The sequence below is a fragment of the Malaclemys terrapin genome, chromosome 4 (genome assembly GCF_027887155.1).
Source record: "Malaclemys terrapin pileata isolate rMalTer1 chromosome 4, rMalTer1.hap1, whole genome shotgun sequence".
Lineage (NCBI taxonomy): Eukaryota > Metazoa > Chordata > Testudines > Emydidae > Malaclemys > Malaclemys terrapin.
In genome coordinates, this window is record NC_071508.1 from 6,912,380 (window position 1) to 6,927,386 (window position 15,007).

Below are 15,007 nucleotides of genomic sequence, written 5' to 3' on the forward strand. Positions count from 1 at the left end.
CAGAGCTCCCCAGCTCCCTTGGCCTTCCCCCAGCCCTACTCCACTCCAGGTATCTTCTCTCAGCTCCCTACAGCCAGGTCCCTCCCTCTCAGAGCTAGGGAGAATCTCTCTGGGAGAATCCACTGCCCTCTTATAAGGGCCAGCTGGGCCCTCATTAACCCTCATTAAGCCAGCCTCAGCCTGATTGGGGCGTGGGCCCCAGCTGAGGCATTATTAGAGCTGTGGGCAGGGAGCCTGGGCCAGGGCCAGCAGGGGGTTGTGGATCAGAATTGAGGGGCACCGTTAGAGCTGTGTGTGTGGAGAGCCCAGGGCTGGGCTATCAGGGGGCTGCAGGTCTGGCTTGGGGACACTAGCAGAGCTGTGGAGTAGATCAGCAAGGCAGAGAAATCCCCCGCCAATGGCTGTCCTAGGGCCCAGGCTCACGCACCAGTCTGCAAAGCGCCCCTTCCGCCTTGCTGCCCCTCATTGCCCACCTCCCCAGCAATCATCTGCACCGCGTTCTCCCTCTCTGGCCCAGGCCCCGGGGCCTCTCGCCCGCTGCCCCATGCAGCTGTGTGCAAGGAAACAGAGCTGCTGTTTCACACCAAGGCACAGCCCACGGCCTCTGGGCCAGGCCTTGAGCGCCTGCCAAAAAGAAGCAGCTGGTGGGGAGGAGGGGAGCAAGGAAAGGGTGTGTGGGCCTCAGGGCTGGCTCCAGGCACCAGCTAAAGAAGCAGGTGCTTGGGGTGGCACTCCGGCCGCTATTGGGGCAGCACGTCCGGGTCTTCAGCGGGAATTCGGCGGCGGGTCCCTCTTGGAGCGAAGGACCAGCCGCAGAATTGCTGCCGAAGAGTGGAGCAGTGTGTTTGCGCTGCCGCGGCTTTTTTTTTTTTTTTGCCGCTTGGGGTGGCAGAAAACCTGGAGCCAGCCCTGGTGGGGGCCTCACGCTGGAGGAGACGTTACTGGAGGAGCCATAGGAGACATCACTGAGCAGGAGGTCTGCTCCCCACGACTCCTCTTTTACCCATGCTCAGCACCGAGAAGAGCAGAATGTTGCTAGTTATCCACGTCCCTTTAGGGATCAGCCACCCCCTCTTTGGGGCGTAACCCCTCCACAGGCAGAGCCCAGGGCACACTGTGCTTGAGCTGGGGCACTGCCCTAGTGGGGAGGGTCAGAGCAAGGCAGTGGAGAACTGAGCCCTGGGGCTGCAACATCACACCACTTTCCCATCTCCCTCCCACCCCCTGCAGGAGCCCCCCCTCCCCTCACTCCATCCTCCCCTCCCCACCAGCTGACATCCGCAAAGGGCTGCCAGATGCCTCCCCACCCTCTGCCTCCCAGCCCCACAGCTCTAGGTCTTCCTGCTCCAGGCCTGGCTGCTCCACACTGCAACTCTTTCAGTTTTGCTCTGGCACGGGACCTCTTCAGCCTAGGGAAACTCCTCGCCTGGAAGAATCAAGGCAGGCTGAGCTTGCAGCAGTCAGGGAATCCCCTTTTCTCTGCGTCCCAGCCACGGGCCGGTTTCGACTGGCCTGTGACGGGGGCTGGAAATTCCAAGGGCTGACGCCAGCCTATTTTCATCTGCTTTCCAGGGGATGGTGCTGCGGGGAACTTTCTGAAAGCATTGTGGGAGGGCTGATGAGTGTGGATGGGCTGGGGAGTGTGTGGGTGTGTGTTTTGGGGGTGCAAAGGTGGTTGTGTTTGGCTGGGAAACTTTTCAAGGGTAGGTTTCTCTTCCTCTTTTGTGGGGAGGGTAAGTCAGATGATAACTCGGGTGACGGCTCGCACAGAGGCCTCGCCTCCACGAAGGCCATTGGACAATCTAAGAGTTCCTCTTTCTTTTTTTTTTTTTTTTGGTGCACATTTAAAAATCAGAGACTTGCTGGAAAAGGAACCTCACTGGGGAAAGAGTCAAGTCAGCGTTTGGGAGAGGGAGGAGCCGGGAGAGGAGGAGCCGGGAGAGGGCATAAAGAAGAGCAGGGGCCGCGTCCCATTGAAGGAAGCTTGGCTCCAGGACGGCACAGCCATGGTGCCTTGGCTCTGGGCTCTGCTGATGGCAGCTGGGGCAGGCGCCTTGGAGCCCGGCTTCCAAGCTTGCAAGAGGTCCCTGAACGTAAGCGTGCTGGAGGTGCTGCCAGGCGGGGGCTGGGACAACCTGCGCAATGTGGAGGTGGGGCGAGTGATGAGCCTCAACTACTCGCAATGCCGCACCACGGAGGACGGCGAGTACCTGCTGCCGGATGAGGTGGAGGTGGTGCCGCTCCGGGAGAGCAGGGTGGAGGTGCACGCCGAGCTGATCGAGAACTGGCTCTCCTACACCGACGCCTTTGCCCGCTCCATCAATGCCGAGGCCTCCTTCCTGGGCGTCCTCAATGGCAAGTTCTCTTCCGGGTGCCAGGAGACGAAGACCCACAATGTCTACGATCAGACAGTCACCACCCGGGTGCAAGTGCGGCACCACATCTACTCGTTGAAGGCCCAGCCCGCCTTCACCCTCCACCCCAGCTTCCGGCACCAGCTCCTGGCCATCGGCAACCAGCTGGAGAACAACCAGAGCCAGACGGCCACATACCTCGCTGAGCTGCTGGTACTGAACTATGGCACCCATGTCCTGACCAGGCTGGAGGCCGGAGCCAGCCTGATCCAGGAGGACCAGGTCAAACTGACCTTCCTGCAGGACAAGGTGGCCGAGAAGGCGAGCATCACCGCCTCGGCCTCCGCCACCTTCTTCGGCAAGGTCAATGTGGGGATCGGCGCCGCCGCGCAGGTCCAAGACGAGCTGACCAAGAGCTATATGGAGAACACGGTGGACTCGCGCATCGAGAGCCGGGGCAGCGTGCCCTTCTACCCGGGCATCACGTTCCAGAAGTGGCAGGAAGGGATCCCCAACCACCTGGTGGCCATCGGCAAGGCCGGCCTGCCCCTGCCCTTCTTCATCAGCCCGGAGGCCCTGCCGGAGCTGCCGGCACCCACAGCCAAGAGGGTGGCAGCCGTGGTGGACAAGGCCATTCATCTTTATTACGCCATCAACACCCACCCGGGTTGCGTCAAGACCGACGCCAGCAACTTCAACTTCCAGGCCAATGTGGATGACGGCTCATGCCTGGGGGCCAGCACCAACTTCACCTTTGGGGGTGTCTTCCAGAAATGTCGCGGGGTGTCAGGCCTGGATGGGGAGGAGATGTGCCAGCCGTACCGCACCCAGAACCCGCTGACGGGGGACTTCTCCTGCCCGGCCGGCTTCACACCCGTCCCGCTACACAGTGAGGAGCGCACGGCCAGCAAGCCCCAAGCCGAGTGCCACGAGGAGTGCCACTCCTGCTGGCTCTTCTTCTCCTGCTGCCATAAAGAGTGCGGCGTCCGCTACTACTCCACCACGGTGCGCTTCACGGCCCACTGGTGCGCTGCCACCGGCCCTGTGCCCCAGGGCTCCGGCTTCCTCTTCGGGGGGCTGTACAGCGCCGAGGAGGAGAACCCGCTCACCGGGGCCCGCGCCTGCCCGGCCTACTTCTACCCGCTCTCGCTCTTCGACGGGCTGAAGGTGTGCGTGAGTGACGACTACGAGATGGGCGCCCGCTTCGGCCTGCCCTTCGGCGGCTTCTTCAGCTGCCAGGCCGGCAACCCCTTGGCCGGGCCCCTGAAGGGACAGAGCCCTGGCCTCCTCCAGGATTTCTTCTACCAAGACTCCGACACCGCCTACCCCATGAAGTGCCCCCAGGGGTACAGCCAGCACAAAGCCTATCTGAGCGACGGCTGCCAGATCCTCTATTGCCTTCAGGCTGGGAGCCTCTTTGCCCAGCAGCTGGCTCCCATCAAGCTCCCGCCCTTCCTCCGCCAGCCGTCTCCCAATGCCAGCATGGCCGAGACCATCCTGGTACTGGGGGAGGGCAGCCAGGCCTGGGTGAAGCTGCAGGGCAGTGGACGCTGGCGGTCAGCCAACGTCACCGATGGGAGGAAGATGGCCCAGCTTTTCCAGGCTCAGTCCAGCGCGGGGCCCACGGGGGGCGCTGTGGCTGGCATCTCAGTGGCTGTGACGCTTGTCCTGGCGGCGGCTATCGCGGGGGCTGTCTATGGCACCCGGAGGTACAAGAGCAGGGGGTACCAGGAGGTACAACCCCCAAGCCGTCTAGTGGAAGAGCAAGAGAGCTACGGATCCACCACAACGTCTCTTGGGACTAGCTCAGCCTGAGAGCCCGGGAACTGGGTCAAGGACTCTCCCTGGGGTGAGTTCTGAATGGCTCACACCTCCTGGGTGAGGGGTACGGGGCGTGGCAAGGCTGGGGGAGCAGTAGCTTTTAATCACATGACTGCATTAGTGTTGCAGGCTGCACTCAGGCAGCTCTGATGCACCCGGGGACGGTAATGGCACCTTTAAGAGAAGCCCCATCCGTCTAGAACAGCCCTAGGACCCCCTATCAACTGGAAGGGAGTTCCTATGCTTAGCCAAAGGGGGGCACTGTTCCACCCACCAACGGGGACAAAGGAAAGTAGGCGTCTGGCAGTAAGAAAATCTACCTCTTAAAGGGGAAGGGGCCACCTGTACATATGGATCCGAGGATTGCCAACCCCCCCAGGTTCAAAAATCATGAGATTGATTAAAATAATGTTTTGCGGGATTTGTTATTAAATGTTATTAAAAACGTTCTTAAAAAAAGGAAAGCTGAGAATCTCTGGTGGGGACTCTTGGGCCTGCAGGAGCTGGGCCTTGAGGAACGTACTAAATAGCGTAATGAAACCAGTGAGCGTTGGCCATGCGGGGATCCCGCCTGCCCCCACCAGCCCAGAACAGCCTCTAGGGGATTCTGAGCCTGGCCAGAGACCTTCACCCCAGCTCAAAACGTCACCATCTCTCTTGGGGCTGCCGGGCTTACAAGCCTCTGCTGTGGGGCAGGGCTGAGCCTGCAGACCCCTACAGCAATGCTGAGGTTCCAGATGGAGGAAAAGGGGGTGGATTTGGCAGCTGGGGGGAGATGGTGGGGGATCAGGGTTACTTGTCAGTGGTTTGCAAGAAGATTGGGACAGTGCTGGGGAGAGGAGGGGGTTAGGGGCTGTGATGGAGGTTGCATTTTGGGTGGTGGGGAACAGAAGGATTTTCAGTTGCTTGCTGATAACCGGAGGAGGTAATGGCGGGGCAGGGGGAGTGGGAGCGGCCAGTAACAGAAGAGCCAGCAGCTTGGGGCAGATGGGAACCAATGTTGGTGGCTTAAAGGGGGGAGTTTGCAACAGGGGATGATGGGAGACGTGGGCCCTGCTGGGGGGCAAGTTAGCAAGCCTGAGGAGCAAGGTACCAAACTGCAGCACTCTAAGGGTTAATGTTCCAGGCTTACCCAACCGAGCAGTTTCAAAGTTCTTTCTCTTCCTTTTATGTTTGGTTGTTTTCTCTTGTGTGTGGGGGGCAGGGACAAATGGATGCTGTGCTGTAATGTGGGGGTGGGGGGAACAGCTCAAAGCTAATTACATTGCCATACACCTGCCTTTATCCCTCTTCCCTAACAGAGCAGAGCGTGGGTGTCTCTCTCAAACCCGTCCTTGGGCACGGTTGGTTTTTTGCTAACCAAATCAATGCTGCGCACATATGGATGTGTCCCTTTAAATTACTGCCCCACCCCACCCCCCGGCTAAGGGAGGGTCTGACAGAATCATAGACTATCAGGGTTGGAAGGGACCTCAGGAGGTCATCTAGTCCAACCCCCTGCTTAAAGTAGGACCAATCCCCAGACAGATTTTTGCCCCAGATCCATAAATGGCCCCCTCAAGGATTGAGCTCACAACCCTGGGTTTAGTAGGCCAATGCGCAAACCACTGAGCTATCCCTCCCTGACAGAAGCCTGGTTCACAAGCAGGCAGCACGGGTCCTGCCAAACCCTATCCAGGAGGCAGCACAGACTAGTGGTTAGTGCTGAGACGCAGGCGTTTGCTTCTGGTGCCAGCTCTGAGTTGCTCACCAGCCTCGACTGCTAACCTCTGTGCCTCAGTTTCCCCCATTAACCATGGGGTGATACTTGGACAGGGCTGTGAGGCAGATTCACTCCTTGTATTTGTAAAGTGTTTTGAGAGGCTGCACTGCAGAAATATTTGTCTTTTCCCCGGCACCCTCCAGGGCAGTGATCCTGGGGCAGTGCAACCCCTGGGAATATGGCGCAGGGTGGAAAAGTTTAGGAACCACTGTTCTAGGCTGAACATTCTGCATTCCCATGTGTAGACAGGGGACATGGAGGGCTAAGGCAGGCTCAGCACTCCGGTCCAGGGGAGGTAATGAGATCCCGCTCACCTGTATTTCCCCCACCTTCCTTTCCCCAAGCCACCAAAAGTTTCGTTTGGTATGTTCCATGTCTTATTTCCTCAGTATGAAACAACTGACAGCAATGATCTCCCCAAACTACACTAAACATTTCAACTGCTGCTAAGTCCAAAATATTGTGTGTGTCCAAAAAAACTAAACAAACCCCCAGACAAACAAAAGAGTACTCTGTCTCTAACAAAAATTGGTAAAGCAACGTTTTTGGGAGTGAAAAAGCAAAATCATGATATGCCATTTAGGTTCAATTTCTTTCTGAATCTGTTTGTTACATTCAGGAAAAAATAAGAAAACCTTCTACAGGCCCAAACAAATCACTCCAAGATCCCCTCTAGGAGAAGCAGAGATCGTGAGTGAGATTGTAAAATTACAGAGTGCCGAGTTTCCTGGGTCAGTATTAAAATATCTCCAGTCACAGTTACAGATTAAATTATTCCTTCCAATTTTTCAAAAGCCAAAAGCCAAAACCCAGTCAGATGCAGACCATCTCACGTGTCAAAATATTTCATAGAACAGTTCAACCACATAGTGCAAACCCAGCCATGGTAGAAGGATAGCGGTTAAAGATGAGAGGAGGACACTGGGTGAGTGAATGTTGTGGCAGGGTGGTATGGTCTGTTTTACCTCTTTGTAGAAAAACACATAGGTAGCACTTTGTAAGGGATGAAAACTAGAGAAAACTCTATGTTAGAGACACAGATTTAAAGGGCTGTTTTTCCATATAAAGAAACGACGCAAAGTTTATATTTCTGCTTGTGTTTTACCTTCCAAATATCAGGATCAAAGTTGTGTGCCTGGTTGGGCAGGATAGCTGGAAGGAAGGCACAGGTTTGGATTTCCAGCCCTCAGTTGAATTTATTTTTAACAGAGCTCTTCTCTCCTACCTGTTTGCAAAGCGCTTGAGTTAAATGCATGCTTAAAAAGACCCCCCCCCCCCGTCTGAATAAAAGTCACTTCTTTTTGTGCTTAATCTGGATCTCTCATGCCAGATCCTACCCCTGTTCTCCATCCGTTCAAGGCGGCAGTCAGGAAAAGCGGGGCAAACAAAACAGAACACACTTTTTCAAGCCTTCTCTGTACATTGGGAGGCTGCTCTTGCCCTGTCTCCAGAGCAGATGCAGGAGGGTGTGTGTGGCCCCAAAGCAGCTAGATCAATCAGTCCAGTCTTGTGGGTCACATGGTTAAGGGGCAGGACAGGTGGGCAGATCTCAGCTCCCCTCCTGTGGCTGATGCAAGCTTCTTGTGTGACCTTGCCCAATTCTAGGCCTCAGTTTCCCCACTTGGAAAATGGGGATCAGGGTCTGGAAAGGGCTTAAGGTCCTAGCCAGACAGGTCTCACGCTTCAGCAAGCCAGGTCCTGCAGCATCTTCTGCATCAGGCAGATAGGGTTTGCTGCTTACTTGACTTTCATGGGTTTTATCCTGCTGCCCATCACCATAGCATCTGGGCATCATGTCAAACCAACAGCAACAGCGCAGGCCCTAGTGGGTTTCATGGAGTATCTGGTGCAGCGGCACATGGCCCCCAGCTCAGGAGCGCCACCGGTCTTAAGCAGGAGCCGTTACTTCCTGGTTAGCTCTCCAAGCGCCAACACACTGGTTAAATGCAGCCAAGGCTAGGAGGAGGGGCGGGAGAGGAGACCCCAACTTCCATGGTCAGGGTGGGGGGGCAGTGAGATGAAGGCGCTTGTCTGGCCTTCTTCCCTTAAGAGCTCAGCCCCCAGTAGCAAGACCATCAAATAGAGCTACTGTAATCTCAGGGCAGGAGACACGTGGTGCTAGGTGGGAACTCGGCGATGGCCTCAACTGGCCTCAAACCATGTGGGAGGTGGGTAGGACGACTCCCTGCAGCAGCTCCGGGTTCCTCCCCAGTCATCTAGCCTCCTCCCTCTGTCTCAGACAACCCTCCATCCCCATCTCCCTCTGACTGCCTTGGAAGTCTGTCCCCTCTCCCCCACCCCGCAGATATTTCATTCCACTCACTTCTGTCTGCTCATGCCCACCTCCCCAGTGCTAGGGATTAGCCATGGGGCAGAGGGCAGCAGCTCAGTGGGAGAGAGAAGAGGGGGACCCGGGCTGGGACATGTGGGGGATCCCTGCAGCAGCCCTGCCTCCTTTTCCCACCAGGGCAGTCCCTACCCCCACCCCACAGGAGCTACTCTGGGCTCCAGCCGCTTCACAGCTCCCTCCCCCCAGCAAACAAGTGGGGCCATCAGCTTCTAAGCCGAGAAGTGGGAGTCGGGAGCCGCCTCCTGTCCCCCTCTCGCCACACAGGTACCCTTCCCCCACCTTCCCTCAACCCCCCTGCCCTCCGCTGAGCCACCCCAGAGCCAGAGTCTAGACCCGACCCTTGGGTGGGAGAGCACCCTCCCCCACCCCAGCTCCTCGCTTGCTGAAGGGAGGGGGGATGGGGAGGCCCCATCTGCCCCAGTGGCAGGCGGCCTCATTCCTTCTGGGCCTGGCCCCCATGGGCAGTGCCAGAGCCCTGGCTGTGCGTGGCAACCCGGCGCAGGTCTCGCACGGACCGCACAGTCCAGTGAGCCAGCTCCTGCAGCACCTTCAGCCCCCGCAGCTTCATCTCGAACAAGCTGTGACGGCCCGGGGCCTCGGGGCCGGCTGCCTCCCAGGCGGGCCTGCTGTGGCCCAGCAATGCCAGCAGCTCCTCCAGCTGGTAGGCCAGGGCCGCCACCTGCAGCAGGACGGCCTGGATGGAGGCGTGGAAGTCCGTGTCCAGCGGGGTCAGGTGAGACCTCTGCTCTTCCAGGACCTCGCCCAGCAGCGCCTGGAATGCCCGGTACGCCTGCAGGTTGGTGCCCAACTGCTCGGCCACCGTCAGCTCGCCCCCTTGCTCCACGGCCGCAACTGGCACGCCATCCACCAAGTCCAGGCTGATGGTCCTGTCCAGCCCCTGCCTCTCCACCTGAGGGGGGAGGTTCAGTTACAGAAAGATCAGCCCCCCACTCTCCCCTATTAGCCCCACCCACTCCCCTCCTTTCTCCACCTAATCATCTCCCCTTCTCCCACGCCATCACCCCACTCCACTTCACCAGCCCCCGCAGCCAAACCCACTCACTTGCCCTCACCACCCCAATCACTCGCTCCTTTCTTGATAACCAGAATCCATGCCAGGGAGAAGAGAAATCCCAGTGTCACTGAGACAGACTGTACCCCACATTCACCCTTTTAACAAGACTATGATAAATTCTGTACAAAGTATGCCTTGTGAAGTATCATTCAAAAACTCATAATCTGCTGAACATTATTGTCAGAGTAAAATGTGTGGCAACATTGTATGTAAAGTTATAAGATTCTACTGTGTAACATTGCTGTGATATGTTCCAGAGTTAGAAAGGCAGGCCCAAACCAGTTCTTCAGAGACAGACACACTGGCACCCCAGCCATGTATCAGCATGATCAATTGGACAATCACCTAGTTAAATGGCCATTCTGTGGCAGGAAGAAGGGTGTGAGCGAGAACTTTACATATTGACAATAGGACAACTGGGAGCTTCTGTGTAAACAGACTGCCTGTTGCCTGAACCCCAGTTAAAGGTAATCCTCCAAACAGGGAGAAGGGTATACGAATGGAGGGGACACACAACGCAAATCACTTCTCTCCCCCCTGTTTCTACTCAGGACAGCTACAAAGCTGGAAAGACAGAGGAAACATCTTTGAACTGGGGCAGGGCTCCCGGCTAGGAGGCTTTTCAGCCAATCGAGACTGCTGTAAGCTTATACTGAGAAAAATCTTTGATTTTTAAGCTCACTTTGCTTGTTAGGTATAAGCTGGTGTTTTATCTTTTTTTCCTTTGAAAACCAATTCTGACTTCTATGCCTCATTACTTGTAATCACTGAAAATCTCTCTCTTTCTGTAAAAAGCAACAAAGAGTCCTGTGGCACCTTATAGACTAACAGATGTATTGGAGCATAAGCTTTCTGTAGTTAATAAACTTGTTTTATCTAAACCGGTGTTGTTTGGATTGAAGTGTTTGGGAACATCCACTTGAGATAGCAGGGTCTGTGCATATCATTGTCCATTGATGAAATGACGGCCTTTCTATGAGCTTGTATCATCAGTGGGTGCTGGGCTGTACAAGATATACAGACTCGAAGGAGACAACTTTTGTGGGGGAAGGGATAGCTCAGTGGTTTGAACAGTGGCCTGCTAAACCCAGGGGGGTGAGTTCAATCCTTGATGGGGCCATTTAGGGAACTGGGGTAAAAATCTGCCTGGGGATTGGTCCTGCTTTGAGCAGGGGGTTGGACTAGATGACCTCCTGAGGTCCCTTCCAACCCTGATATTCTATGATTCTACATTTCTGGGGAAAGGTCTGCGAATGGTGTTGCCCCGTATGTAATTCATGAGTGGCCGACCAGAGCATTCATGTAATACAGCTGGGGGTGATTTTGCATGCTAAAGACGGTGTGTGAACAGACCTGGAGCGCCGGTTCTCACAGCAAAGCACTGTAAAAGGCACCCCAGGCTGGAATATCGAGGGGACAACTGTCCAGCAGTCCAAATTGTACCCTGGGGAACATCAGTCACTTATCACTCACACGCCAGGCACGGAAGGGGAAGCTTTATTATGAACCAGATTGCTACTGTCACGGCCCTGGGCCTTGGCTGCTCCACATTGTCTGAACAATGGAGAAATGAGCAAGGAGGCGACAAGAGCTTGCAAAATTGTTGCTAGCGAACCCCCCAGAAGGGACAGGGTAGCCTAGCCTTTGCTGTTTTGGGTTAGCCTGAGTCAGCCCTTAGCTGGGACAGCTAGGGGGTAGCTACCAGTCAGTGTTGTGTCCCCCTCTGTCCCCGATCCACAGAGGGGATGGGTCTGCTACAGTCTCCACCTACCAAGGCTGGTTCTTTAGCTGAAGATGCAGCAGGGCACGCATTTAGCTCTGGAAGTCCCTGTTTCAAGCCCTGTTGTCAGCAAAAACAGTAGCCAGCCCCTCAGTGCTGTCTATGGCGGTACTGGCCATACATACAGGGTAGGGGCCTTTGAAAAAAGTTTGTGGGGGTGATGCTGGATAATCAACTGAATATGAGCTCCCAGGGTGATGCTATGGCCCCAAGAGGTAATGCAATACTAGGATGCACAAATGGGACTCTCGAGGAGAGAGTATTTGACACTGGTACAATCACTGCTGGAATACCATGTCTAATGCCAGAGCCCACAATTCAAGAGGGATGTTGATACATTGGAGAGGGATTAGAGAAGAGCCACGAGAATGATTAAGGGATTGGAAAACCTGCCTTATAGTGAGAGACTCCAGGAGCAAAATCTATTTAGCTGAACAAAAAGAAGGGTAAGGGGTGACTTGATCACAGTCTATAAGTACCCACCTGGGGAACAAATATTAAATAATGGGCTCTTAAATCTAGCCGAGAAAGGTCTAACACAATCCAATGGCTGCAAGTTGAAGCAAGACAAATTCAGGCTGGAAAGAAGGAGTATGTTTTTACTGATGAGAGTAATTACCCATTGGAACAATTTACCCAGGGTTGTGGTGGATTCTCCGTCACCGACGGTTTTAAAATCAAGACTGGATGTTTTTCTCAAAGCTCTGCTCCAGGAATGATTTCGGGGTAGTCTTCTCACCTGTGTTTTGCAGGAGTCCAACTAAATGATGCCCCTGGTCCCTTCCAGTGGTGGAATCTATGAAGTTAGGGGTCACTCCTCTCCTAAACAAGCCCCAAATTAATGGAAAAGCAAAATGGCAGGAGCTCGGCAGGAGTTGCCCTCTAGAGCTGGCTAGAAAATCCCCGCTGGAAAGCTTCCTGATGAAAAGTCAGGAGCATTCAAGGAAGGTGCGAGGATCAGGGGAATTTACAGCAGGGCTTTTCCAGAGCTTGGCCCCCAGTGCTCCTATGACAGTGCCAGCCCACATCACCCATGTGCTAGTGGAAAGCGGATTCAGGACCTGACTCAGATTCCATGAACCATCAGCTCCGTTTCCTTCTCTAGCAGCGCCCCCAAGGTGACACCAAGCCTGAGGCACCTTGAGCACACCCACCTTCCCCCCAACCAAGCTCTAGCCTCTGTTGAGACAAACCCAAGGTCCTTCCCCTCCCCCCACCAAACCTCCCACTGCATTTTGGGGTGAAGGGCATAGGGTGACCAGACAGCAAATGTGAAAAATCGGGATGGGGGGGGTAATAGGAGCCTATATAAGAAAAAGACCCAAAAAATCGGAATTGTCCCTATAAAATCGGGACATTTGGTCACCCTAGAAGGGCAGGAACTTTAACCCATACCCCACCTGAATTCCCACACCGCCCAAAGATGTATGTTCCCTCCCACTGACGGGTCAATTGGAGACCGTTTCGACTGCTGCACAGGGGGAACGTGTTCCATGTCCTCTCTGTCCCTGATCCAGAGGGTGCGGGTGAGGCCGTAGCAATCTTTATCTCGCTAGTTCAATCCCCAGAAGGGGTGCGCGATGCATGCTCTCAAGCATCAGTCACGTTCTACCTTAGAGGTGGCTGTTTCTCTGCTTCAGGGGTGATAGAAAAGAACAGAACCTGCACCAGAGGTGCAGTAGGACAAAGGAGAAGAGCCTGGATTCTCTGCAACAGGTGGAAGAGACATTGGTTACTCATCTCCCTACCAACAGGGAGAGGGGGAAAAGCACAGGAGGAATTCAGTCTACCCCTTACCTTCATGAGGCTGCACAAGGACCCTTTTACTCACCTGGCAAGTTCCATCCACTGGCTGAGCTGATGGACTGAATACCCCCACCCCCTCCCCACGCTCTTTATAAACCTGTACCCAACATGCATCCGTATCAAGTATGGGAAGATGCCCCCAAACCTAAGGCAGGGAGGTCAAACTAGAGCCACCCCCTTTGCTTTTAAAGGCAGTGTTGGTGGCAGAGCAAGGTGCCACCGTGCTTGGCTGCCAGGCGAGATGTCGCAGCTCAGGGGTGGGCCTGGGAGGAGGAGACTCACATAGGACTCCAGGAGGCTGGCCACGTCGGAGCGGATCTTCCTGGCCAGGAGGATGATGCGGCTGCAGAGGTTGTGGTGTTGGAGGGGCACAGGGGATTGCTCGGCCGAAGCCATCACGCCAGCCGGCTGTCCCAGATGCAGAGAGCAGCTGAGCCAGAGAGATCACACGGGGCTGCGCCACGGCCAAGCCAGAAGAATCCCTTGCTCAGCTCGCACATTCCAGCTCTAGAGAGCATTAGCCACTCACGCGCCTCTCTCCCCCAGGGGCCTGGGCAGAGACTGAACATGTCTGCCGTGGAGATCCACAAAGGCAGATTTTTCATATCTTACCATGTCCCTCCTCCATGCGCTTTCAAGTTGCCTGGCCCAGAATCAGTCTCCCACTCGCTCCACCCTTCCTCCCCCAGAGCCTGTCTCCCCTACAGCTCTAGTCCACTCATGTGCGGCTACATCTGTCCCTCACAACTTGCATGAGGGGTAGTCTATTTTTTGTGAAGGTCCAAATTTCTTGGTCAAGGTCCAAACTCCAGAGAAAAGAATAAAAAATAATAAAAAGATTTTGGAGTCTGTTCAAAAGCATCTGGCGATTGGGATTTGGCCCACGGTCCTATTGACTACCCCTGTTGTATACAGTTGCCAAATGGGTGTCCTGATAATTCCCCACTGAGATGAGACACAAAGCCGGATACGATCCGTTATTTCCCACATCCTCCCTGTTCTGTCTGGGAAGTTCTTGCTCTTTCCTTTCGTGCTGAGCCAGGTCTAGTGCCCACAACCCTCTTTTCCCAGACCCGGAGTCATTTCACTAGCTAACGTTAAGCAACGACAAATCACAGCCAGATAAATGAATCTAAGAGAAAATAAGCATGCATGCTGCATCCACACTTGAATTTTCTTGCCCAGGAAAGGTGATCTGATCAACAGCCAGAGCCTGCAACCATTCTACAGGGGCGAAGATTTGCAAAAACAGGTGACTAAATAAGTGACTTGATTTTCCAAAATGCTGAGCACCCTGTAACTTCCCACAGCAGTCCTGAAAATCAAGCCATCCCCTTTAGGCTGGTTTTAAAATCTTGGCCAGCACTCCCTACTAGGTTCTTCTCCTGAGCCCGTCATTGCAGAGAGGCAAGGGATGTTTTCTATCACCATGGGCCGCTTCTCTCCCCTTTCCCCTTGAGTTGAGACTGGAGAGAGCACCACTCACATTGCGGGAGCTCAGGCCCAGAGCCCCCAGCGGAGAACTCGCAAATCCAGGGCAGCATGCGCAACTGTTTCTGCACACCGTGAGGAGTTTATCTGGACCCAAATATGCACTTGGAAAGATTTGGCTCTCTCCTGAGATTCAAAGGGTCCCAATGCTTTTAGTGGTGACTGTGTCCTTCTAGGCAGAAGACCGCCCTTGCACACTCACGTCACCAAACCGCAGACCGCTCAACCTGATCTCCAGACTTTTGACCACGATTCAAACTGGTGATGTGAAGGGAAAAAGCCCCATCCAGCAGGCATGATACTAGTGCCATCCATCCTTACCACTCACATCCCTGCTGATCTGCCGTCCTCTGGGAATTTAATTAGGCATTTACCCTGCTGAAACGTAACTGAAAATAACGGCTCCCACCCTGCTTATATACAACCATGCCCTTCCCCTGCGATCCCAGCATAATCCACTACAACCACCGCAGACAAGCTGCATGCACCAAGACAAACAACTTTTATTGTGTTTTCCTTTATACATGTATTTTGGTTATGTCTTACCCAAATTAAGAGAAAATGAGCT

General features: G+C 54.6%; 2 protein-coding genes across 2 annotated transcripts; one reads left to right on the plus strand and one right to left on the minus strand.

The window, feature by feature from the left end:
• Positions 1–1,874: 1,874 nt before the first annotated feature.
• On the plus strand, positions 1,875–4,596 carry LOC128836256 (macrophage-expressed gene 1 protein-like). Its single transcript, XM_054026349.1, has one exon. It carries the CDS (start codon positions 2,007–2,009, stop codon positions 4,167–4,169), a length of 2,163 nt encoding a protein of 720 aa, XP_053882324.1. The 5' UTR covers positions 1,875–2,006; the 3' UTR covers positions 4,170–4,596.
• Positions 4,597–7,113: 2,517 nt separating this feature from the next.
• CNTF (ciliary neurotrophic factor) lies at positions 7,114–13,473 on the minus strand. Its single transcript, XM_054026812.1, has 2 exons — positions 13,231–13,473; positions 7,114–9,197 (listed from the first exon to the last, which is right to left on the minus strand). The coding sequence occupies exons 1-2, from the start codon at positions 13,342–13,344 to the stop codon at positions 8,721–8,723; spliced, it is 591 nt and encodes a 196-aa protein (XP_053882787.1). The 5' UTR covers positions 13,345–13,473; the 3' UTR covers positions 7,114–8,720.
• Positions 13,474–15,007: the final 1,534 nt, after the last annotated feature.

Coding starts and splice junctions, on each gene's coding strand:
- LOC128836256 (XM_054026349.1), top strand. CDS start 2,007: ATGGTGCCTTGGCTCTGGGCTCTGCTGATGGCAGCTGGGGCAGGCGCC.
- CNTF (XM_054026812.1), bottom strand. CDS start 13,344: ATGGCTTCGGCCGAGCAATCCCCTGTGCCCCTCCAACACCACAACCTC. Junction 9,198..13,230: donor CCAGCCTCCTGGAGTCCTAT/GTGAGTCTCCTC, acceptor CTCCCCCCTCAG/GTGGAGAGGCAGGGGCTGGA.